The sequence below is a fragment of the Coffea arabica genome, chromosome 8e, assembly GCF_036785885.1.
Source record: "Coffea arabica cultivar ET-39 chromosome 8e, Coffea Arabica ET-39 HiFi, whole genome shotgun sequence".
Taxonomy (NCBI): domain Eukaryota; kingdom Viridiplantae; phylum Streptophyta; class Magnoliopsida; order Gentianales; family Rubiaceae; genus Coffea; species Coffea arabica.
The window spans coordinates 411,888-436,211 of NC_092324.1; the positions used below are offsets into that span (position 1 = coordinate 411,888).

The 24,324-nt window shown below is 38.9% G+C and overlaps 3 protein-coding genes and 1 long non-coding RNA gene across 4 annotated transcripts; 2 read left to right on the forward strand and 2 right to left on the reverse strand.

Moving 5' to 3' along the window:
• Positions 1-568: 568 nt before the first annotated feature.
• On the reverse strand, positions 569-1,890 carry LOC113703163 (uncharacterized). Its single transcript, XR_003451369.2, has 2 exons — positions 1,463-1,890; positions 569-767 (listed from the first exon to the last, which is right to left on the reverse strand). It is a non-coding gene; the product is annotated as an uncharacterized lncRNA (long non-coding RNA).
• Positions 1,891-4,968: 3,078 nt separating this feature from the next.
• On the forward strand, positions 4,969-11,267 carry LOC113703487 (probable sucrose-phosphate synthase 1). The gene is made up of 13 exons (XM_027224865.2): positions 4,969-5,163; positions 5,346-5,435; positions 5,803-6,044; positions 6,535-6,598; positions 7,099-7,803; positions 7,965-8,084; positions 8,230-8,361; positions 8,500-8,676; positions 9,254-9,307; positions 9,393-9,455; positions 9,581-10,501; positions 10,604-10,731; positions 10,827-11,267. The coding sequence occupies exons 1-13, from the start codon at positions 4,969-4,971 to the stop codon at positions 11,098-11,100; spliced, it is 3,165 nt and encodes a 1,054-aa protein (XP_027080666.1). The 3' UTR covers positions 11,101-11,267.
• A 2,447-nt stretch (positions 11,268-13,714) lies between these two features.
• LOC113703743 (probable glycosyltransferase At5g25310) lies at positions 13,715-17,991 on the forward strand. Its single transcript, XM_027225220.2, has 4 exons — positions 13,715-14,245; positions 14,441-14,574; positions 16,795-17,146; positions 17,247-17,991. The coding sequence occupies exons 1-4, from the start codon at positions 13,790-13,792 to the stop codon at positions 17,919-17,921; spliced, it is 1,617 nt and encodes a 538-aa protein (XP_027081021.1). The 5' UTR covers positions 13,715-13,789; the 3' UTR covers positions 17,922-17,991.
• A 292-nt stretch (positions 17,992-18,283) lies between these two features.
• On the reverse strand, positions 18,284-23,684 carry LOC113703744 (ACT domain-containing protein ACR2-like). Its single transcript, XM_072062160.1, has 8 exons — positions 23,671-23,684; positions 20,829-20,885; positions 20,547-20,598; positions 20,309-20,423; positions 20,065-20,132; positions 19,002-19,727; positions 18,762-18,866; positions 18,284-18,649 (listed from the first exon to the last, which is right to left on the reverse strand). The coding sequence occupies exons 1-8, from the start codon at positions 23,682-23,684 to the stop codon at positions 18,284-18,286; spliced, it is 1,503 nt and encodes a 500-aa protein (XP_071918261.1).
• Positions 23,685-24,324: the final 640 nt, after the last annotated feature.

Here is a 24,324-nt window from a genome sequence, read left to right on the forward strand (position 1 = left end):
TAAAATTACATAAATATCCTTAATATTTTATTATTTATTAAAAAAATATTATTTTATTTATTTTTTAAAAAATAAAAATAATTATTTTTTATTTTTTTCGAGCTCGAACTCGAGCTTGAAATTGTCGGCTCGTCGAGCTCGAGCTCGAGTTCGAGTTCACTAAAATTATATCAAGACTCGACTCGATTAGGCCAAAACTCGACTCGGTTCGATTTGTTTGCAGTCATACACAGGAGGGGTGCAAACGAGCCGAGTCGAGTCGAGTTTTGAACTTATCGAGTCGAGTTAGGATTGTTTATATGCGAGCTCGAGCTCGTCGAGCTCGAAAAATAGTGCTCGAGCTCGGCTCGATGTAGGAAAAGGAAAACTCGAGATCGACTCGTTTATGGCTCGCGAGCTTAGCTCGAATTCTGGCTCGCGAATAGCTCGAGTTGCGCTCGATTTTCTGGCTCGCATGAAGCTCGAAGGCAACTCGATTTCTAGCTCGTTAGGAGCTCGAGTTCGAACTCGAAAATAGCTCGAAAATTTCTGGAAATTTAAGCACGAAACAGCACTAATACAATCATAATTCTCCAAATGTCCACTAATACAAATTCTCCAAAATTATCCACTAATACAAATTAATAGTTTCTGCCATCATAAGAAGAAAAGAACCACACTTTGAAACCTCTATCAAGCAATATAAAATTCAGCTAAACAAGCATTTCACTAATGCAAGAAGTTGCAGAAGAATTGGAATTGCATTCTGCCAGGAAAAGAACTTATACCTGCATAACAAGAATACGAGATAGTGAATAAATTATTTGGATAGCAGGATGTGAAGACAAACGAAAATAGTTCTTTTTTTTTTTTTCACCTAAAGCAGCAAAGAAGCACATGGTAACAGGATTCCATTGTTTTTTCTATTGCCCATTTTGCCGACTGCCCCACAAAAGCTCGAAAGCAATTAAAACAAAAAAGAAATACAACATTCACCAAAATCTAAAGATATTCAAGATTGACATGAATCTATTGCAAGCAATAGTTCAAAAAATAAAAATTTCTTATAAGATTAAAATACTTCAGTTTCATCACTCTTTTCAATATCACACGCGGATCTTGTTATACAAAAGTTCGAGTAAGACCTATCAATCAAGTTCACATGAACCCAAATTTCTTATCCCCAAACTCAAACCAAACCTACGGAAATAGAAATGAAAGGCTACAAGGGGCAGCTGAGGTTGGCTTTTAAAAAGCAGATTTTTGGAAAACCCAAAAAGGATAAGAACGGAGAGAACCATCAGTCAACTTGGAAGCAAAAACAGAACCAGTAGATCAAACTATCATCAAGACAGTACCAAAAAGCATGACATCGAATTTCATTTACCCCTTGTTATTACTACTTCAAAGCAGAGCAAAGTGGATCACCTTCCAAATTCCAAAGAAAAAGGAAAAGGAAAAGAAAAAAAATCTCAGTACATACCTGCAAAATCTAGGGACAAAATCCAGTGGACTGATATGAGGATGACGGTAGGGAGTGGTGGAGATGGGCTCAGCGGGTGGCACACTTGCGATGCTGGAAAAGCTTAGACAAAGCCCGGAGATGGCCTTCCAGATCCTCGTCCGTCAGTCAGCCTCCATCAGTGGGTTGCGCACTCAGATTCTTGCGCGGCTTGGAGGTTGCTGAAGTGGAGCTGGCGGAAGTGGCGGAGATGGAGCTACTGTGCAGCGATGGCAGTGGGAGGAAGTGGTGGAGATGGAGCTAGCAGTAGCAACAATGGCAGTGGCCGAAGTGGGAGGAAGTGGAGAGGGAGCTAGCAGTAGCAGCGATGGCAGTGGGAGTTTGGGACAGCTGGTCGGCGGAGAGAAGTTAACCTAATCGAAGGAGTTTGGGACAGTCGATTGTAGCTTAGACTCCGAGTCAAGTGTGCAGAAAGTTATAAATTTTAATTGATTCAAGGGTATTTTTATAATTTCACATTTACTCGAGCCAAACGAGCGGCTCGTCGAGCTATCGAGCTTAAGAAATGAAGGCTCGAGCTCGCCTCGTGTGTCTTGACGAACGGCTCGAGCTCGTGTTGACCGGGCTCGAGCTCGGCTCGAGCTCGTGTTGACCGAGCTCGAGCCGAGCTTTGACTCGAGCTGCTCGCGAGCCGCTCGAGTCTTGAGCAGGCCACCAGACCAAAACAGGTCAGCCTATCACGTGCGCCTCTTGACAGTTGGGTTGACCCCTGCTCGAACGTTCCCTCGTGTCTGGAAAACAGTTAAAAGGAATCGGCCCCAAATCCCATTTATAATTAACCAATGCCTGTCTCTGCTGTGGCGACTTAAATCTTATCAAGATATACACCAAAATTAATTACTTCATCATTTAAAATGCCTGGAAGAGTAAAAAAAAAAAAAACTTCAAATTTATGAAGTACTTGTAAAAGCATAATTTATGATGGGGCAAGCCATAGTAAAAGCATAATTTATGAAATACTAGCATCCTCTCGACCCAAAAAAAGAAAAAAATTCCTAGCATGGATTTGTATTAAGACTCACCCTAGAAAAAAATTGAACTGGCAGGCTGTGGGATTAAATTGTAGTGCAAACTCTGACCTGCTCACCAAAGGGTAAGGACGAATATTGGAGTTGATCAACGGCCCCTGGGGCCAAACAAAAAAAAAAAAAAAAAATATATATATATATATATATATATATATATATATGATATATATACACAAAATCATTCTGTGTTTTTTCTTTTGGAAAGTCTAATATTTGTTACTAGACATGGAAATACATACAAAAAAGTAGAAGTGATAGATCTTACAAAATTTAATTTACAGCTAACTTATATAATCCCATATAGCATATTTGACTGACTCCAATACATATAATTCCGTATCATATATTTGACTAGTTTATTGGTTCGACTCTCTAACATGCTTCTTTCTTCACATAAGATTTAAAATATTCTTAGAATAGTATTTTGAAACTAGAACTGGCTGGTCAATTCAATTGGTTGAACTTGAATTTAGTTAGCAGTCTAGTTTGAATTAACACTAGTGATTAGGGCACATCCAATATGTGTGCTACTATAGATACGTGTTTTCAAACTTGGGCTGGCTCGGTCGGTCCAATCGGTTAAATTGAGAATCAATCAAGCATTCGGTTCGAGTTAGCTCATAAAACCGTCTAACAAGAACCTGATCAAACTCGGTCAAAAATCGGTTCAATCGAAAATCGGCTAAACCAGTAAAAACCCAATTTTTCTTTTTTTTTTTCCCCTTTTACTTTTTTTTTTCTCCTCCTTCTTCTTCTTGAGCCCGCTTTGGCCTTTCCCAATACATAGTTTTCCAACCCATTTACAAAATCAACCTTTCTTCCATCAACCAATTTTCAACCCATCAAAAAATTACTTTTAAACATATTTCTCAAACAAGATCTAATTATAGATCTTATATTAAAAAAATGATAAAAAGACAAAAAGATGGGGAGATGGAGAATAGAGAAGTGTGAAAGAAAATTAAAGACTAAAGTTTAAGATTTGTGATTTTGAGAAGAAAAAAAGACAAAACTGAAAAAGGAAAAAATGAAAAACAAAATGGAAAAGAAGAAAAACTCATGCTATTGTAGAGAAGTCGAAATAGGAAGAAGTTTTAGCAATTTTACGGTTTGACCCCTAGAGTACTAGAAAACTATTATTACACCTAGAAGCATTTTAGAACTCTTAGCTACAGCCATAAATTCTTGTATTACTTTTCAAATAAGCCTCCAATTAGATTCTAAACTTGTTGAATATGCAATAAATTGTAAATTACATAAACTGCTACTTAATTATACTACCTTATTTGTATTTTCTTGTAAAGTATCTTAAAAACATCAAACATATATTGAATCTACCTTTATTAGTATTAATGTGTTTATAGAAATTTTACTTAATATATTATTTTAAAATTAAATATATTTATAACATCATCATGATATCATTCGGATCTTAGATGGTTCGAACTGGTCGAATGCATTGACCCCTGACGTCGATCGAGTCGATGGCCGATCCGAGTTTTAAAACATTGCTATAGATATGGAATGATGGTAGGAAGGTGAGCATTTAAAATATTGTAATCTCTTTATAAATAAGGTAAGATTAGAAAATATATTACATGATATAATTCGTTTCCACCAAATCCCTCCCTCTCACTTTATATATAAAATAACCTTGTCAAAAATAGGATTTGACCGGACAAAATCCGTGGGAAACTGAAATTTCTTTTGTTTCCTTGACTTATATTTCATGATCAAAACTTTAATATAATATATTATTTATTTGTGATCTTCGGATAATTTGGACAATTCATTTTCAGCAAGGATCCTTCAAAGGCACATTGCTGCAATACCTTTGGAGCCGGTGACAATTTCTTTGGGTTACATCCCGTCGGAAATAATGCAGGACTGTTGCATTCTAAATTCTTGCAAAAAATTTTTTTTTAATCAAACAAACGTGAAGCAAATGCAAATCCGGTTTGGTTTCAGATTTTTTTTTTATTTTAAAAAAAACGTGTACGCTAAAATCAGATGAGAGTGGCACACTACAACTGGTAAATCGGAAGAGTGACACCCCCACCACCAGAAACTCTGCGACACTGCCGTTGTGTTGTGGCTTCCTCTTTCTACCACTGATTAACCATGTCCATCACTCCATTATGCTTCCATTTTTCACATCTTTCCCTCACACCATTTTAGACCCATTATTACATTCTTTATCCAAATCCGCATGCAGTTACTCATTCCATCAAAAACATCAAGAATGGTGGGGTAATTCTCATCATCAGAAATACACCCATTATCCTAACATCATTTGTTTCCATCAACATCTGCTAATGCGTGCTTGTGGGTTTTGATTCCTTATCCGGTTGGGTTACCACATTACCATATATATATATATATAGATATCTATAGATATATCAACCAATCAAATTGAAGAAAAACCGGAAACAAAGAAACATGGCGGGAAACGATTGGATAAACAGTTATCTGAATGCGATCCTGGATGTGAAGGATCCAGCTGGCGGAACGGCCGGCGACTCCAAGCCATCTCTGATGTTGAGGGAGCGGGGCCGCTTTTGCCCCGCCCGCTACTTCGTTGAGGAAGTTATCAGCGGTTTCGATGAGACCGACCTTCATCGCTCCTGGGCTAGCGTAAGTGCCACCTGGTATCTGCTTCTCAATACTTGTTATCTCCTCATCTCGCATGCATTTTGCAGCTCCTATAAATATCTATTTTTGCTCCCCAGTTCAGTTACGGTCAGTAGCGTTACTAATTCATCTGCATGCATTTAAGGCTTGTAGTATTTTGAGTGATTGTAAATTCATTTTTGCAGGCTTCCTCGATTAAAGATTCCCAAGAAAGGAATACTAGATTAGAGAACATGTCCTGGAGGATTTGGAATTTGGCTCGCAAGAAGAGAAAGGTCCCTCTTTTTTTTTTTTTTTTCAATGTGGTTTTGTGTTTTGCTTCTATCTTTTATTTAAGATGTTCACTATTTGTGTCATTGTTGGTTGTGAATGCAATTTCGCCATTTCTCTCTCATTCTTCTCTGATTTGGAGGTGTGACTTAATCAGTTTAGGGGCATCATTGCACTGATACGTTATTGGTTTTTCATTTTCATTTGCAAATCGCATTGCTATTTGCATAATGCATTTGCTCTATTCATTGATCAGTACAGAAGTTAGTAATAAACGAAAAACAATATTATTAGTTCACAAAGTGGCGCCTTTCACAATCTTCATTTACATTTTGTGGTTGGCCCTGCCTCTATACTCTTGCTACTTCATAGATTGAGAGCAAAGAAGCCCAGCGTCCGAACAAAACGCATGTTGAACGTCAAAAAGCCCGATGGGAGGCTACAGCTGACATGTCAGAAGAATTATCTGAAGGAGAAAAAGCAGACATGAAGAGTGATCTTTCAGCTCATGGTGGTAGCACAAGAGGAAGAATGTCAAGGGTCAGCTCTGTGGACATGATGGCGAATTTGGCTAATCAATACAAGGAAAAGAAACTTTACATCGTACTAATCAGGTACTTCCATTTTCTTTTGGAGTCTTTACAGGAAATGTTTACTTTTATGTATATTTATCAGATCGTGGCTTCATGTACCAAATGTTTTGCATCCGATATTTTTGTGTGATGGATGCGAGAAATAGACTTTCATTTCCAGTCTACTATTTATATTATATATATTTATTTTATTGAAAAAAATAGAAATTTTTTCTTTTTCTTTTTCAAAGGAGTTTTAGAGTTATCATCCCATAACTCGGAAGTTTCTTAAGACTTAATTCATTCTGAATTATTCCTTGTTTTTCAAACGAATGCTTTATTTCAGTTTTAAGAAAAAAAGAGGTTCCAAGGTAGTGAAAAAAAGATCTTAATATATACAAGTTGCTAACTTTAGTTTGTAGTGTTTGGTGTTCCTAACAAGCATTTTGATCCCCGTTGTGAACTGGCAAGAGACCATTGAGCTTTGACTCAATAGAATGTAGTTATCCTAACATATTGAGTTTTTCTGCAGCCTCCATGGGTTGATACGAGGAGAAAATATGGAGCTTGGTCGGGATTCTGATACTGGGGGCCAGGTAGATTTTAGCCTGGCCTATGTTACATGAACTCAATGTGAGAATCGGGTTCCACTGTGGACAAGAATATCTCATTACTCGTTTTGTTCAAAACACAAAGATCAGGATGCATACTAGAATTGTAACAACTTGAAAAATAAGATTGGAGCAACTCTATTACAACTAGCTCATGGTATTCCACCTCCACCCGTTGTGGGTCAAGTAGGTGCTATGTAAAATGTGTAAAAAGCACTAAGTGCATGGTGACATACAAACTAGCTTTAAGATGCCTTTTTCAAGTTTACTCCAAGTATCTAACCATATTCTGTTCGTTATCTGAGTATGTCTGTTAAAATGTGGTATTTTCCTACATCATGTGAGAGCCCATGTAACATATGGCCAGGCTTCTTTTTGGCAAATTTGGTTTTCCTTTCCTGAAAATCAGGCTTCCATAATGATTACATGCCAACTTTTGAAAGTCAATTCAATTGATTTTCTCCTGCACTCTTTTGCTTGCTCAGGTTAAGTATGTTGTGGAACTTGCTAGAGCATTAGGTGCAATGCCTGGAGTCTATCGTGTTGATTTGCTGACTAGGCAGGTTTCAGCGCCAGATGTAGACTGGACTTATGGTGAGCCAACGGAGATGCTGAATCCACCAAGCTCTGAATCTGATAACTCCACAGATGAAGGTGGGGAGAGCTCTGGTGCATATATTATACGCATACCATTTGGCCCCAAAGATAAATACATTCCGAAAGAACATCTCTGGCCTTATGTTTCAGAATTTGTTGATGGTGCACTTAGCCATGTTATACAGATGTCTAAGGTTCTTGGTGAGCAAATTGGTAGTGGGCAGCCAATCTGGCCTGTTGCCATTCATGGGCACTATGCAGATGCTGGTGATGCTGCTGCTCTATTGTCTGGAGCTTTGAATGTACCAATGCTTCTAACTGGCCACTCACTCGGCCGAGACAAACTTGAACAAATATTGAAGCAAGGACGGCAATCGAGGGAGGAGATTAATTCCATGTACAGAATAATGAGGCGGATAGAGGCTGAAGAGATTTCTCTTGATGCAGCTGAAGTAATTATTACAAGCACAAGACAGGAGATAGAAGAGCAGTGGCAGTTATATGATGGATTTGATCCTATATTAGAGCGCAAACTTAGAGCAAGAACCAGACGCAGTGTAAGCTGTTTCGGAAGGTTTATGCCGCGTATGGTTGTAAGTGCCTACTCATATGTCTTAGATAAACGATATTGTTTCTGTCCTGCATGTTTCAAATTGTTCATTAATTATCTTCCTGCATATGCACTCCCCTTGAGAGATACTTTTGCCTCTTGGCAGTGAATTAAGTAAAGGTTGTGTCATCGACTTTTTCACAGGTTATTCCTCCTGGAATGGAATTTCACAAGATTTCTTCACAAAATGGCGGGGACCAGGAAGGTGATGGAGGAGAAAGTGAAGGACACTCTGGAACTCAACATCCACCCATTTGGTCTGAGGTTAAAACTATTGCTTTTTCTCCCATTATGATTGATTGTACAGACAGGCAGTACCAATTGTTCTTCCACATTCCCCACCAGCGCTTGGTTAGAGAAAATACTTGAATTAGCTTTACGATCTTCACTGTGGCATATGCCTTTTCAGATAATGCGCTTCTTTTCAAATCCCCGCAAGCCTATGATACTAGCACTTGCCAGGCCAGACCCCAAAAAGAACTTAATTAACTTAGTCAAAGCTTTTGGAGGGTGCCAGCAGCTGAGGGAGCTTGCAAACCTTGTATGTTATATCAATTGTTGTAAGAATGTATTCAAGAACTACTTTCTCCAGGCTGTTGCAATATTTCTATTTTTGAAACAATTCCTCTTGATCAAATTTCAGTTTTTCATTTTGATTCATTTTTCTATTTCATTGCAGACTTTGATAATGGGAAATCGTGATGCAATTGACGAGATGTCCAGCACAAATTCATCTGTTCTTCTTTCAATAGTTAAATTGATTGACAAATATGATCTGTATGGTCAAGTTTCATATCCTAAGCACCACAAGCAGTCTGAAGTTCCTGACATATATCGGCTGGCAGCAAAAACTAAGGTATCTATTGGGAACGTTTTAAACTAAGGTATCTTCCAGGGGCCTCCATGAGTTTGCTATAAGCAGCTGCTAACCTTAGAATATTGGTGTCGCGTACTATCTTTTCAGTTTGAGACCATTGAAAGTCATTCATGTTCTGTTTTAGGAACATTGTCTTGTCAATTGAGCAGATGATGCAAATGTTCTTTGCTTAGTAGTGGGCTTCGGAAAGCTTGCCTGTTTTGACTTCAATAACAGAGATGTAGTAATAAAATCACAGGACACATGACACAGAGACTTATCATCATTACCAATCGAAGTTAAAAAGCAGATTTGAATGAAAGGGTGGTAAACCTGTATAGTCCACAAGGCATTACTTAAGTGTTTGTTGGCAGCTGAGGTTGAGGCCCCAGGATTAGAGGTCCTGGGTTCAAATACCCCTTCCCCCTCCCAGCTTCTTAAATCCCACCATTCCCTTGCTATTAAAAAACAAAGAAAAAGAAAAAAAGGCATATAATCCAAAATATGTGCAGCAAAGATAATGTCTACCATTGCTTACATTGTTTTCACTTGTAGTTCCTATCAACTTCTTTTGCAGGGTGTCTTTATAAATCCAGCTTTTATTGAACCATTTGGTCTCACTTTAATTGAGGTTCTCATCCCTAACTCCTATTTACACTTGTGCTTGAGATCTTAGGTGTGTGAATGTACAACTCAACCTGCTTTTTTCTGAACAGGCAGCAGCTCATGGTTTGCCAATGGTCGCCACAAAAAATGGAGGTCCTGTTGACATTCATCGGGTTTGTCATCATTGCTGGATCCTTTTTTAATTGCTCATGAGTTTTACTCTTTTTTTTTTTCCCCAAGTGGAACTCCAGTGGAAGTCTGAGGCTGGCTTCCTGGACTGACATTTAATTTGTTTCAGGTTCTTGATAATGGTTTGCTAGTTGATCCCCATAACCAGCAATCTATAGCTGATGCACTTCTGAAGCTTGTTTCAGAAAAGAAACTTTGGGCAAAATGTAGGGAGAATGGGTTAAAAAATATACATCTATACTCGTGGCCGGAGCACTGTAAGACATATCTTGCACGCATTGCTAGTTGCAAACAGAGGCATCCACAGTGGCTGAGAAAAGATGATGAACATACAAATTCAGACTCGGACTCCCCCGGAGAGTCTTTGAGAGATATTCAGGACATATCTTTGGGCTTAAAAATGTCATTGGATGATGAAAAAGTTGAGGAGACAGGAAGTTCTGATAAAGATCTAGATTCGGTACGAGAGGCAGGTGATGGGAAGAGCCAGGTAGAGAATTCGGCTTTAGCATTGTCAGGAAAGGGTTCAGCGGAGAAAGCGGAGCAGAGTGCATTTCCTACACTGAAGAAGAAGAATTTCATTTGTGTTATTTCTATTGATTGTGGCTCTTTGGATGATCTTGCTAGTTTCACCAAGACAATAGTTGAGGCCGGCAGTATGGAAAGAAGTTCATGCTCCGTCGGGTTCATACTGTCAACTGCATTGACTATATCAGAGACCAACTGCCTTTTGAAGTTAGGGGGGTTTAGACCGAGAGATTTTGATGCATTTATATGTAATAGTGGTGGTGAGATATACTATCCCTCTTCATGTTCTGAGGAAAAGCCTTCTGACCATCCTTTTATAGTCGACTCAGATTACCATCTACATATCGACTACCGTTGGGGGGCGAATGATCTGAGGAAAACCTTGGTTCGTTGGGCGGCTTCTGTAAACCAGAAGAAGAAATACGAGGATGGACCAGCTATGACAGAACATGACTCAGGATCCACGCATTGCTATGCATTCAAAGTCAGAGAACCTGAAGTGGTAAAGTAGTACTAGTTTTTTTAACGTTCTCTTTTCTTGATCTCTTCCACAAAGTACATAATTCTTGATCTCTTTTCTTGGATGTCTAAATTCTTTCAACAGCTGCCACCAGTCAAGGAAATCAGGAAACTGATGAGGAATCAGGCTCTTCGGTGTCATGCTATTCATTGTCAAAATGGTATGGGGTTGAATGTGATACCTGTTCTAGCCTCCAGAGCTCAAGCTCTTAGGTAATCACTGCTGTTTAATTATCCTCCTGATTTTCATTTTCACGCTCGAAGTTCAATTCATTTGATCATGTTTTGTCCCGCCTGCAACTCTGAAGGTACTTGCAAGTTCGATGGGGAATCAAATTGTCAAATGTTGTCGTCTTTGTTGGAGAATGCGGAGACACGGACTATGAAGGACTGGTTGGTGGAGTGCACAAAACTGTTGTCCTGAAGGGAGTCTGCAGTGATGCCCCTAAAATATACAGCAACAGGAGCTATCCGCTTGACCATGTTCTGCCGGTAGACACCCCAAATATTATTCAGTCTCAAGGACCAAGTAAAGATGAAATTCTTGAATCACTGAGAAAACTAGGCCTTCTCAACAGCTAATCACGAAAAAACTAGGCCATATTCTTTTCCTAGTATAATGAATTTCTATTTATTCAAAATTGATAATCAAATGGATAAAGTTAATTTTTTTTTATTGGAAACACAAATCTTGTTCAAAAAACCACTACTGATTTTGAGCTTGTATTAGAAGCGCTTTTATTTTGTAAAAGTACTCTTTTTTTTTTTTTAACACAAATGCCACAACCCCAAATAGAATCAAGTCTAGTTTAGTATTAATGATTTACAGCCCACAACATGCAACTGGACTTGAGTGTTGAGATAGTACATTGCCTTGCAATCCAACTGTCTATTTCTCTTTAATTCTTTAACTGCATCGCTTGATAATTCTATACCTTCTATCGGCTCCGTATATCCTGTTTCGACAATATTCCAAACTCCAATATTTTGGAAAAAATTCTTCATCATCGACCTCCAAGCCTCAAAATTGTTTTTACCATCGAAGATAAAAGCGTGACAATTGTGCAAATAATTTGGATCCATATTTTAATTTCTCAGGATCTCAAACAAAGCTCTAATGCCACTTTGTAAGAACAGAACCCACGGGATAAAACAATTCAAGACAAAACTCAAAGTCAAATAAGTATTGCAGCCGAAACGAAAACCGAAGGAACAAAAACAAGGACGAGAGCCGAAAACAAGCAGAGCTCTAGCAGGCACCAATGTATCTTATTCTTCTCAACTCACGGCTCACATGACAAGGCTACTAGTAGTGGTTTATATAGATCACTTAATCTCCTAAAACTTAGCTTCCAAATTACAAAGGGAATACAATTGGACTTGGACTTAAAGAAACCACTACCGACTAGGAAACCAAGACTTGATTTAACTACTACAGTCGGAGATGGAAAGGATGTAGAGAGGGTAAAAAAAAAAAAAAAAAAAAAAAGAGACGTGTTTATCAAATATATTTGTTTTTTTTGTCAAATATATTTGTTGCATTAGTAAATTTGTATGGTGTACGAGTCCGTATATTATGTCATGTTGGTTTTGTAGACATCGCTGGAGGAGGCCTTTTTCTCTACAAAACTTGAGCCTCAATCCACAATGATAAGAATTGCAAATCATAATTACCTGTGGGTTGCATATTCATAACAGCGGCTCAGGCAATACTTACTGATGCCATGTAAGAGGAGAGGTGGTGGGATGGTTTTCTTTTTCTTTTTTTCGGTTTTCTTTTTGACTCGAGGATTATATATTTTACCTGTTGAAAGCTGCAGCAGCGTTCAAATAGCTGCACCCATCCGAACATCTTAAGATTAATGATTAAATGAAGGCGTAATTAAATAGAAAATCTATTGTAGATTCTTTTTAATTAATTTATAGATTTGAGATTTGAGGTAATATTATCATTTTTTATCAATTTCCTATTCGGACACACATATAACATTTGTTAAAATAGTTTATGTTACAAAAACTATTTAATAGTCAAAATTTTGAATGAATAACCCAAAATGCTCTCATGAAATTGTGAAGTTCATTTTACCTTCTTACAAAATTATTCAAAAACTATAGAACATGCACAAAATTTCAAACTCATTTTCAACTCTCATCTCTACTATTTTAACCCTTTTCATATTACCACATTTCAAATTAGTACTATTATCACCATGGCCATTACCACTGTCAATCCCTAAATTCTAAAACCTCAATCGAAATATAAAAAATTTGTATTGTTAAGCTCAAAAAATTTTAATAATCGCATCAATATAACATCCTATCCCTCAACTGCTGAAGTATCAATACCAACCCTATCTTTTTTAAACCCAATTTACATACTCTTCTATTCATATTCAGATCCTCCAAGAAAGTTAAAATTAATTTTTAATATGTTATTTTTGTGTCTAGGACATGATCGATTATTTCAAAAGTGAATTTTATTTTTGTTTTTATTAAATGTCTAATTGTGAACAGGATTAGAAGTGGATTGTTTAATTGCATGAAAAAAATATTAATATGTTAAGACTATTATGGTCATTTTGTAGGGTCAAGAAAAATACGTGTAATATTAAAAATTTCAAAAATACTAGGTGAAATTGTTAGAAACCTCGAGGGAGGTTTCTGGAATTATCCCTGATAAAAAAAAAAAAAAAAAAAAAAGAAGAGAGAAACCAAATTTTGGGGGCATGACACGAGAATGAGTGGGATCGATAATGTAAAATTAGAATAATGAAGGCATGTGGACTGACTGACTGACTAAGTACTAAACATGTAGTTAGTTCGTTAGTTAATCGCAGAAGAATTTAGTTCCCTCCCCCCCACACGCCCACGGCATGGATTTTAACGACTTTTTATTCTTTTTTGAATGCCTTTTTAGCCGTTTCAACTCTCAAGTCTCAACTCTCAAGTCTCAACTCCGACCGGTGAAATCCTTCCCACCTTCACCTTCACGGCTTCACCTCCATCTTCTTCGTTCTATCTGCCCTTGCCTTGGCCCCTCCCTTGCAATACACACACACTCACTCACTCTCTCTCACACACACTTTTAACCTATATATATATATATATATATATATATATATATATAGACACACACATACACACACTCAACCAAATTAGGAAACCACAGAGTAGGAGTATATATTATTAATATTTACACACTCATTTCTCTGAGCTCCGTCTTATACAAAATACACGCACAAAACACGCACTCCCCCAAACCGAAACACAAATGGTGACTTATACAAACCATACCAACGCCGCCGGTGGTGATCATGATCATAACAACAACAACAATAATAATGATAGTAGTAGTACGGAAAACTTTCACGGGACAGGAAGCGGCGGTAGTGGAAGTAGTACGAGTACTAGCAGTAGTTCTTCTTCTAATTACTGCGTATGGCTTGTTTGCAGCGTCATGTTTCTAGTGTCGTCGGTGATGGTCGTGGCGGTTTTCACCATCGTCTCTTCTTCTTCTTCTTCTTCTTCTATTGCTGCTTGGTCGCCACCTTTCAAATTCTCAGCATTCAAGTCCGCCGGAACAACGACGAAAACAGCCACGCCTCCTAATATTTCCTCCTCCAAATCACTGGCCTACTATTTCATTCCCAACAACATCATCTCTGCTGCTGCCACTACTACTCTTACTCCTCCACCTGATTCTCACCTTCCTTCCCCAATTATTCTCGTATGTCCTCTTTCTCTCTTCTGTTTTATATTCAGTACTAGTATATATTATAGTTTTTCTGTTATCTTAACTGCATGCCTCTTTTGTTTTGAATTCTCCTCCTGATCAATCGATCATCTTTAATTTCCTCACAAAATATGGTATAATATCGTCTTCTCTGCGTAATTACGCATGCATATATGTACATGATTGCAGACAAGGCAAGAGATTCTGGAAAGAGGACTTGCAAAAGCACGAGCAGCGATTAGAGAAGCCGCAGCTTCTCATCGGAATTTTTCTGTAACCACCTTCTCCGCCCATATTTACCGCAATCCTGCTGCTTTTTTCCAGTACGTTTCCTTTTCTTTTCTTTTTTTTTTAAAAAAAACTTAAATGCATTAATGCTATTATTCATTGCCTTCCTGATCTTTTTTTCTTTAATTTCCAGATATATAAAATAATTACTATTTATTTCTTTCCTAACCGGTGGATATATACAAATTGAATGTAGTAACCAGCAATGAAGTTGGGAGATGATGCAATTCAGGATCATACAATTACTGCAATATTATTCTAAAACGTAGGGGATTTTTTTTTTAAAATACGTTCAAGTGTTCAGGCACATAGCATAAGCAGTTTAACCGAAATTTAAAATCTAAAGTTTTAAAATATAGTTCCATATTAAATTGAACAATATATTTGCAAAAGTTAGAAGAGGGGCATGCAGGGGATTTTGTTAATCAATCCAACAACTTGCCTTCAAAGTCACCCACCAAAATCACACCTAGCAAAATACTACTGCTACTACGATGCAATGCAATACACATTGCATGTGTTGTGTGCCTTTTTTAAATTTCCGAATATAACTGCAGTAAGAGAGAAGACTTGTAGTTGACGTTTCAAATGTTGTGTAGAACGTAAAGAAGGTGGAATGTGGTGTGTCTCTCTCTATTCTGTTCTGTGTTCATTGATTTAGTCCTATGGTATAGTGTTGTGTTGTGCCCACACATTCATTGTTCCCTTGCTCCTTACTCCTTCCCTCTTTTCTTCCACTTGATTGTTCCCCCCCCCCTTCTCTCCAAAAAGCTGCCCCCCTTTCCTCTTTACCATAATTTCCCATTCTCCCCCAAATTTAATTTCCTGGGGTTTGAAATACGTCTCCAAAACAAAACAAAACAAAAAAAAAGAAAAGAAAAAAGTAAAAGAAAAGGTCTCCAAAATGGGATGTGGAAATTTGGAATGTAACTTGTAAGACGGGTGAGTGATGGTGAAATATTCAACGCGCTTAATTAATTAGCTAGTAGGGCACATTTGAGTGATTTTGATATAATTGAAGGACATTATAGGAAAGAAATTTTGGAGGGGGAAGTAGAATACTACTTTTGTAAAGTGGTTGTGATAATACTAATGATTTTACTTTTAATGATTTTCCTTGCGATAAAACCAACTACTGTTTCTTCGTGTCATTTGAGTTGCCTGTCAAGTGATTGAATTTCCTTGATTAGCATGGCAAGATTTTCGTGTGCATGCATATATTTACTCTGACAATAAATTGTCATTCTTATCCAACCCAATTCATTACAGCTAATTATTACATACAACCTTCTGAGATTCCTTTCCTCTAATTCGCTAGTGTTTGCTGGTTTCAGTACAACTGGGATTCTTGGGTAGCCTTAAGAAAATTTCCTAGGATTTCAGGAATATTGTTTCGTCCTTATGGAATGGACCATCCTCTCAGCAATTTCATCAATTAATGGAGTTTCCCTTTTAAGAATTTTTACCATAGCCTCTTACATCATATGATTAGATCTGTCTTCCCGATAAATTTGACATTCTTCCGAGTTCATGAATTTTTATCCCTTGACAACGGAACCGTTAATCTTTCTTGGTTTCTAATAACTTAATTTCCGTTTTTGTCATGACGTATCTTATAAGACAATTGGCGTGGAATTTAATCTAGCGGATCATATAGAACTTTCGACAGGTCATGATTTTAACAGGAATCTACTTTTCTTTCCCCAATATTTCATGTTTGATGTTTCGAATTGTTTGCAATTCAACCAACCATCTAAATTCTATTTCTGAGTCAACAGCACATTGCAGTTCATGCACAAGCCTTAATTTGTTGCATCATTACCTTACGCACAAGGATGCAGTTTGCTTTAACCGGAAAACTATCAAATAATTCCCCATGTGCATGAAAAAAGTGAGAAGATTTTTGCACCGTCTGCTCTTTCATATTTCCAATCTTGGAAGATACAAGCTTTTCTTGCATCATTACCTTACGCTGAAATTGCAGTAACATTTTGCTGCATCATACCTCGTGGAGAGGGGAATTAGTCAGATTGTATTTGTATTTGCACTTACTTACTTTACAGATAAGTTATCCACAAGAATCCCGGCCCTATTAATTAACACCTTCACTGCCATAGAATTTTGAAAATTATTATTTGATTCTGGATTACATTGTGATCAGTACAATTCATGAACCATTCAACTCTAAACCTGCGGGTGACTAGCTTCAGAAGAAAATACTCAAATATTAGAATGGACTTGCTTTCCATATACAGGAGTTATGCTGAGATGGAAAAGAGATTTAAAGTGTACGTATACGAAGAAGGGGAGCTACCAATTGTACATTACGGGCCGTGCAAAAATATATATGCGATTGAAGGAAGATTCATACACGAAATGGAGCACGGTGGCAACAGATTCAGGACCAGAGATCCTCATTCGGGTCACGTGTATTTCATGCCTTTCAGCGTCACTTGGATGGTCAAATACCTCTACAAGCCCAATACATACAATATCTCCCCACTGAAACAGTTTGCATCTGATTACGTGAGGGTCATCTCCACAAAACACCCCTTCTGGAATAGAACCCAAGGAGCCGATCACTTCATGCTCTCCTGCCATGATTGGGTAATTAATAAGTTTCTCGAATTCTTTTGGCTCTTTTTATCACTCACTTTGGTTTTTCCTGTGAGCAGAAACTCTAAACTCCACTCTATATATATTGCAGGGACCGCATGCCTCAAGGGGCAATCCATTTCTTTACAACACATCAATAAGGGTCTTGTGCAATGCCAACTCCTCAGAGGGATTCAACCCAAGAAAAGATGTCAGCCTGCCTGAAATTCAACTTTATGATGGTGATGTGTCGCGCAAAATCCGGAACCCTCCACCAGCCAACAGATCAAGACCCTATCTGGCCTTCTTTGCCGGTGGATTGCATGGTCCAATCCGGCCCACTCTTGTCCAGCACTGGAAGGGCCGGGACGCCGCCATCCCTGTCTATGAATATCTGCCTAAAGGTCTAGATTACTACACCTTCATGCTGAAATCAAAGTTTTGCCTGTGCCCTAGCGGGCATGAAGTCGCCAGCCCTAGAATCGTTGAGGCCATTTATGCTGAATGCATCCCTGTGATCCTCTCGAAGCATTATGTTTTGCCATTTAGCGATGTGTTAAGATGGGAAGCTTTCTCCATAAAGGTTGAGATATCTGAGATCCCTCGACTGAAGGAGATTTTGATGGCTATTCCGGACGATGAGTACAGGAGGCTTAAAGAGGGGTTGAGAGCTGTGAGGAGACATTTTGTATTGAACCACCCAGCTCAGAGGTTTGATATGTTTCATATGATACTGCATTCTGTATGGCTTAGGCGCTTAAATTTTAGGCTTGCTCAGAAGCTATAGACAATGTACAGAGACAAACATATATAAAGGTTTTTTTTTTTTTTATATTATGTACCGTGGATTCGAATCAGTCAATATCGGCCGAGTTAGAGCGAGTACCGATTCCCTCCGTCCAATTACGATTCGACCGATACGTATCGATATCGGCTGATATGGCGAACCATGCTTGCACCCGTCCCTTTAATTACCTTCCTTTCATATTTACAGTCATTTATATATATATATATATATACATGTGACAAATGATAATGTACACCAGGGCATTACTTAATTACTAGTATTTACATATCCTCATCATCCTCCTATATATCATATATGGTCTATGAGAAGTTATGAACTGGCTGACCCATTATGTGTACATTTTATCCGATGGCGATGTTGTGGGATAAACGCTCAACGTGAGACCTCAGAATGTCCCCAACAGAGAACCGAGGCCTTCCATTTCCACTTCCATTTCCATTTCCATTTCCAGGTGAGGTTCGCCTGATAATTGGTGTTTCATTTTTGACATCAAGATCTATTGGTCCCATCTCTCTCTTCATTGTTTTAATAAACTCCATATCGACGTCGTTGCCTGACATATCCCTCACATAGAAGGCATTTACCGCATTCTCGCCCTGTGTTGCTATATCTGCCCTGACTACAGCTAGGCCATTCTCCCGAAGAACCCGAGTTATGTCAGAAAGAAGTCCTACCCTATTAGTTGCACGTAACTCTAATCGAATACCCTGTTTCAATAGAAATTTCATCAAAATTCAAGACATACTGGTATCCCATTTATTATATGATGAATCATAAGGGACAGATGTTGCAAAAGAAGGAAGGATTTCTGGTACGTACCTCACAAACCCTACGCTCTATGGCGGCCTCCAAGCATTTTATGACTCTTTCCTTTTCGCCCTCTGTATTCAAGGCACAGCCATCAACGTGCCTTATGAAATACTCCTACAGGTTGATTGATGGGCAGACTTAGATTGATGGGCACATATGAACGAATGCTGTGAAGAAACTAGTAGCTAGCTAGGTAGTAGTATTAGGCAAGGCAGATTTGCTCATGAGCGGGTTTCACTTAAAACGTACCTGAAATGCATAACCTTCATCAGAATCAACGGAAGCATGGAAGATGACGTATTGCAGGTCGGTAAGAGTGCAAACAGTATCAAACATGAGCCTTCTCCGATCCTTACAACTCACTGTGACTATTGAATATCCCTTCTCATCACAGCTCTCAATCCGCACCTGGCATTCTTTCTTCTCCCGCTCCTCCTCATCATCGTGGCCACCAAGTGGAATATTCGCCGTGGACCTCGGCCACGAGCTCGACGGCCCTGAAGCTGAAGGAGGCCCGTCAAAGTCGCGAACGGAGAGCATGAGCTGATGCAACCGGCGTTCCACATCAGTCATGGTGCCTTCCCAGCGGCCATGATCGGGAAGGCCAGCAAAATGTTTCACCTCTTGTTGGTTGGTGCAGACGTCATCTCCGGTGTTTTGAGACGTGGTGGCTCTGAGGACCGTGGTAAGGTGGTCTTCGATGGTGGCGAGGCGGTGGTCATCAATCGGAGAGGATGTGGATTGGTCGGAGATGTAGGCAACGCATGCTAAGCGAGCATTGTGGCTCCATGCATGTGCTTCCACCACATTAATATGAAGATCGGCCAAGGCGGCAGAAATTTCAGAGAAAAGGCCAGGCCTGTCTTTTCCCCTCATCTCTATTGCTGTGGGTTCATGAGCAGATGTCTTGGACTCTAAGAACTTGGTATTTCTGGCCCTTGCTTTTACCATGGCCTCCTTATTTGCTCCAATGGCCTGCAGTACCATTTCCTTAATTTGTTAGTCCATGTATGTACCTGAACCAGTAATGAGCAGGCTTGCTAGCATTAGACTGCATGTTCAACAGCAATTACTTTTAACGCATTATTTATTGAACACCTTAAAGGGCTTTCATGCCCACTTTACAAATTGCCTAGTTTACGGATTTACCATATAATAGTAAACTTAAAGAATATTTTTTGATGGGGCAACTTAATGAGTTTACCACACTTCTCCCAAATGCATACATGCATTTTGGGGAGAAATTAATTACCTTCTATAAAAAAAATTTTGGAGGGAGTGAAAATTTCTGGGAGAGAATTGAAGGATTTACCTTCTGTATATAGTTGATAACATTCTGATCAGTAACTTTGTTCCCACTTCCATCTTTAACATGAAAAACTGCAAAATATCCAAAGAGTACCAAGTGAAGGAGGGAGGTAAGTTTTAATGAGTAGGAATATTCTCCAGCTGCAGGTTGGGGGCAAATTGTCATGTACTTGTACAAATCTATTAAATATGTCAATTGTAATATCATTTTCAAAGAGAAAATTCAATCAGGATGGTTTAAGGATTACCGTCCATGAACCATCCAGCATCAGAGGAAATGTAGCTCTTCAATATGGTGAGGTTCATATCAGTAAGCGCCTGCACCACCTCCAGAAGTAGGCCCTGCTTGTTTACGCTATCGATCTGCCAAGTAATAATGTGCATGTCAGTATTGTATGATTTACCATTCATCGCTAATACTTTCTCTTTCTCCTTCCCTAATTAATCAGTCAGGATTGCCACTTGTGGCCTCCCTAACACTCTTACCTTTAAAACGGTGCACTCGTCTGAGCTTTCATTGTCAATTGTAACTCTGCATCTGTAAGGGAAAAAAAAAAGGAAAAGAAAATAAAGAAATTCCACTATCACTTGATATGTAGCTCCAATCTAAAGAAATAGTCAAATGATCGAGCGTTGCTAGACATCATTTCAATTGCTCCAAGACACATGCATAACATCAGATGCGTCTCCTTGATGTTAAAATTTGACCCAGATTTTGCTTCAGAACAGAAATGCAATGTAAAATATCAGACGTGCATGATGACTTACACAGGGCCGTAAACTCTTTCTGAAAGGCCATCAAAATCGGGGTCAAAGTAAGGCCAACTAGCTGTATTCATGCCGCAACCTACACACATTTAAGGCAGCAGACAAAAGAGGTGAAAATGGATCGGAGTTAACCGTGAAAAATGCAAAAGAATCACATCATTCATTCATGAACAAATGCATCGAATAATGCAGCTATTGCTGAATCAAATCTATCTGCATTCCCATTTTGCGGCAATAGTCAATGAATGAATGATTCTGAGTAGTGAATAAGTGAAAAAGAAAGATCAGCTAATTAATTACCTGGAAACGGTTTTTGGTAGATGCAATGTGTTGCAAGGAGATTATGATTAGCTGGAGAAATATGCGATGGACCAAATTAAAGAAAGAGAAAGATCATTATGAGCAGGTGCGAAAGAAGAATATGTTGAGGAGCTGCGGGCAGCTGAACAATTCCAATGGTGCTAGCAAGAGGAGAAAAAAAAGGAACAAATTTCAAGTTTTTCTCTCTTTTGATGAAGAAGATTAATATCTCTCTCTCTCTCTCTTATTTTTTATACACGGATGATTTTGAAAACAGTAGCATCAGAGTAAATATGAGTAGGAAAGAGAGGAAGAGAGAAGTGGCTGACATGACTCATAATTGGTTGGAACTTAATTGGCTGTGAAACTGAGAGAGGAGGCTTAGCTTTAAATAGAAAGAATGCAAATGACAATAGAAAGAAAACCAAACAAAGGGTGGTTGAATTTTCTTTAATTAGAAGTTGATACACATTTCTCATATCCATACTTATAGTCAAATGAGATTTATCCGCCACATTTATATTGAATTTGATTGATTTGGTCTTTGTATGATTAATGATTTCATTAGCTTCTGGGCTTCTTCTTTTTCTGCTTCCTTCTTTCTTGTTTCCTCTCTCTTTTACCAGTCATCATGTCGGTGATGATGAGTATCCTCCACCGCTGTCCATAAACGGCTCCTTCATGCACGGAACGGAACCTCTTCATTTTCTGCGGCTCCAAACTTGTATTCCTGTCCAAATTTGTACATTTGTCACATTTCTTGGTACTTACGTGGCCGCACCTACACAAGTTCAGGATGGTGAACAAGTTCAACAGTAACTGGAACTCCTTTGTTTTTTTTTTTTTCCAGAAACGATAACGATTTTATTCATAAAATTAATGAGAACATACACATTATATGAGCAAGGGCTCAAGCATAGGCTTTACAAAAGTGGACTAAACCACAGAGGAACCTAAAGGTCCTCATTAAAGTATCCTCATAGCTAGCTTGCTCAATTTTTCACTGAGCCTATTCACTTCAACAGGTAAACTATCAAATGAGCATTTCCTAAACATTGAGCTAAGGTCTCTGATATCCTCCAGGTGAGTTACCAGCCTTGAATTGCTAGTAGCTTGGGGTCGTAGCATATTCAGCACCTGAGTACATGGTGTTTGGATCTTGATATATTGCCACCCTTTCTCGTTTAGCTTACAGAGTGCCAGTTTGATGGCCATCAAGTTGTCCACAACAGCCGAACCGGTACTTCTCTCCTTCAGTATCCAAGCTGCACATTTCTGGCTCCTGTTATTTTCTGCTGTAACTCCAATTCCCATGTTTTGGCCTTCTGCATGCTGTCCTACCTCAACACTGATGTTTAGCAGATTATCCTCTTCCCTCAGCCTTTCCTCATCTTCTTGTGCTACTTCTGTTTTTGAGATGCTCATATGATGTTCCATTTGTTGTGCTTGTTGATACTCCTCCCAATCCTTAATTGCTTTCCTGATAACTTCCATTGGATGTCTATCCTTCTCTTCGAATTCAGCTTCATTCCTAGCTTTCCAAATCTGCCAGAGTATTTCCACTGTTAAAGCTATATGTTCCAGTCCCTCCCGTCTGGTTTGTGCCTCCATTAAAATGCTCCACCATCTTCTGAAGTCAGCAGTATGTTCCTTAATTCCATCCCACTGGAGGGGTGCCATCTGCCATATCATTTGAGCCTTTGTGCAATGAAAAAAGATGTGTTCAACTGTCTCACTACCTTCTCCACACAGCTTGCAAATCATGTCACCTTTGCCTATTCTTTTGTATATTGCTTCCCTACCCGGCAAGACTTGGTTCAGACTTTTCCATATAAACAGCTTTTGTTTATGCTTTATCTTCAACTTCCATAGATGTTTCCAGACTTTCTCACTCCCTCCTTCCCAGCTTGTCTCCCCCTTCAGTCTCCCGTTGGATTCCTGCTGCTTACCCTCCCTTGTGATTGCCTCATACGCTGATCTAACTGTGTATTGGCCATTGGTACTATAACTCCAGGAGTAGCAGTCAGGTCGACCAGTTAGGCTTACAGGAGTCTTAAGTATCTGTCCTGCTTCTCTTGTGTTAAAGGTCCTGAAAACAAGTGGTGAATTCCATCTAGAATTAGATATCAGTTCACTCACTTTGCTCATCAGGCACCCTGTGGGTTTAGGGGACTCTAGCTTTCCATCCTTCCCATCCTGAATCCAAGCATCCTCCCAAATTCTGGTCCCCTTCCCATTTCCAATCCTCTTCCTTACCCCTCGCTTAACCTCCTCCCTAGCTCCCATCAAGCTTTTCCAAATCCAGGATGAGTTGCCTTTTACTTCACAGCTCAAAGGTGACTCCTTCCAGTAGTACTTTGCTTTCAACACCTTGCTCATCAGCAGGTTTGGACTCGTGAGGAGCCTCCAGATTTGTTTACCCAACAAGGCTTTGTTGAAAGCTTGTAAGTCTCTGAATCCTAGTCCTCCTCTGTTCTTCTCAGCTGCCATCTTTTTCCATGAACACCAGTGTACTTTTCTTTTTTCATTATCTCCTCCCCACCAGAATTTTGCCATTAAGGCATGTATATCCTTACACAATTTCACTGGAAGCTTGAAGCAAGACATTGCATAGGTTGGCATGGCCATAGTGATTGCTTTCAGTAACACCTCTTTTCCTACTTGGCTGAGCTTCTTGTTGCACCAGTTAGAGACCTTTTTCTGGCATTTGTCTCTGATATAGCCAAATATTTGTTCCTTGGTTCTGGTTATTACCATTGGCAATCCCAGATACTTTCCTTGATGCACCCTTCTTATATTTCCTAGTCTGCTGCAGATTTCTTCTTGATCTTCTTGTGTCACATTCTTACTAAAGAACACTGAAGACTTGTCCATGTTTATCATTTGTCCCGAACCTTTTCCATATTTTTCCAATATCCTCAGCACCTCTTCAGCTTGACTTGTATCCGCTTTGCAAAAAATCAGGGAATCATCTGCAAAGAAAAGATGACTGATTGCTGGTCCACTTCTGCTAATTTTCATTCCTGTCAGCTTCTGGTTACTCTCAGCTTGAGCCAGCAGATTTGAAAAACCTTCAGAGACTAGTAAGAATAGGTACGGTGATAAGGGGTCACCTTGCCTAATCCCCCTAGAAGGTATCACATATCCTCTTGCTTCCCCATTTATATTGAAAGAGAAAGTAGCTGTTGTGATGCAC

Excerpts from the sequence above, each read along its gene's own strand:
- LOC113703487 (XM_027224865.2), top strand. The coding sequence starts at position 4,969 with ATGGCGGGAAACGATTGGATAAACAGTTATCTGAATGCGATCCTGGAT. Across the intron at positions 5,164-5,345 it reads TTCATCGCTCCTGGGCTAGC|GCTTCCTCGATTAAAGATTC; the intron begins GTAAGTGCCACC and ends TCATTTTTGCAG. Across the intron at positions 8,085-8,229 it reads ATCCACCCATTTGGTCTGAG|ATAATGCGCTTCTTTTCAAA; the intron begins GTTAAAACTATT and ends ATGCCTTTTCAG.
- LOC113703744 (XM_072062160.1), bottom strand. Across the intron at positions 20,599-20,828 it reads GAAAGAGTTTACGGCCCTGT|ATGCAGAGTTACAATTGACA; the intron begins GTAAGTCATCAT and ends TTTCCCTTACAG. Across the intron at positions 20,424-20,546 it reads ACGAGTGCACCGTTTTAAAG|ATCGATAGCGTAAACAAGCA; the intron begins GTAAGAGTGTTA and ends ATTACTTGGCAG.
- LOC113703743 (XM_027225220.2), top strand. The coding sequence starts at position 13,790 with ATGGTGACTTATACAAACCATACCAACGCCGCCGGTGGTGATCATGAT. Across the intron at positions 14,246-14,440 it reads TTCCTTCCCCAATTATTCTC|ACAAGGCAAGAGATTCTGGA; the intron begins GTATGTCCTCTT and ends ACATGATTGCAG. Across the intron at positions 17,147-17,246 it reads TGCTCTCCTGCCATGATTGG|GGACCGCATGCCTCAAGGGG; the intron begins GTAATTAATAAG and ends TATATATTGCAG.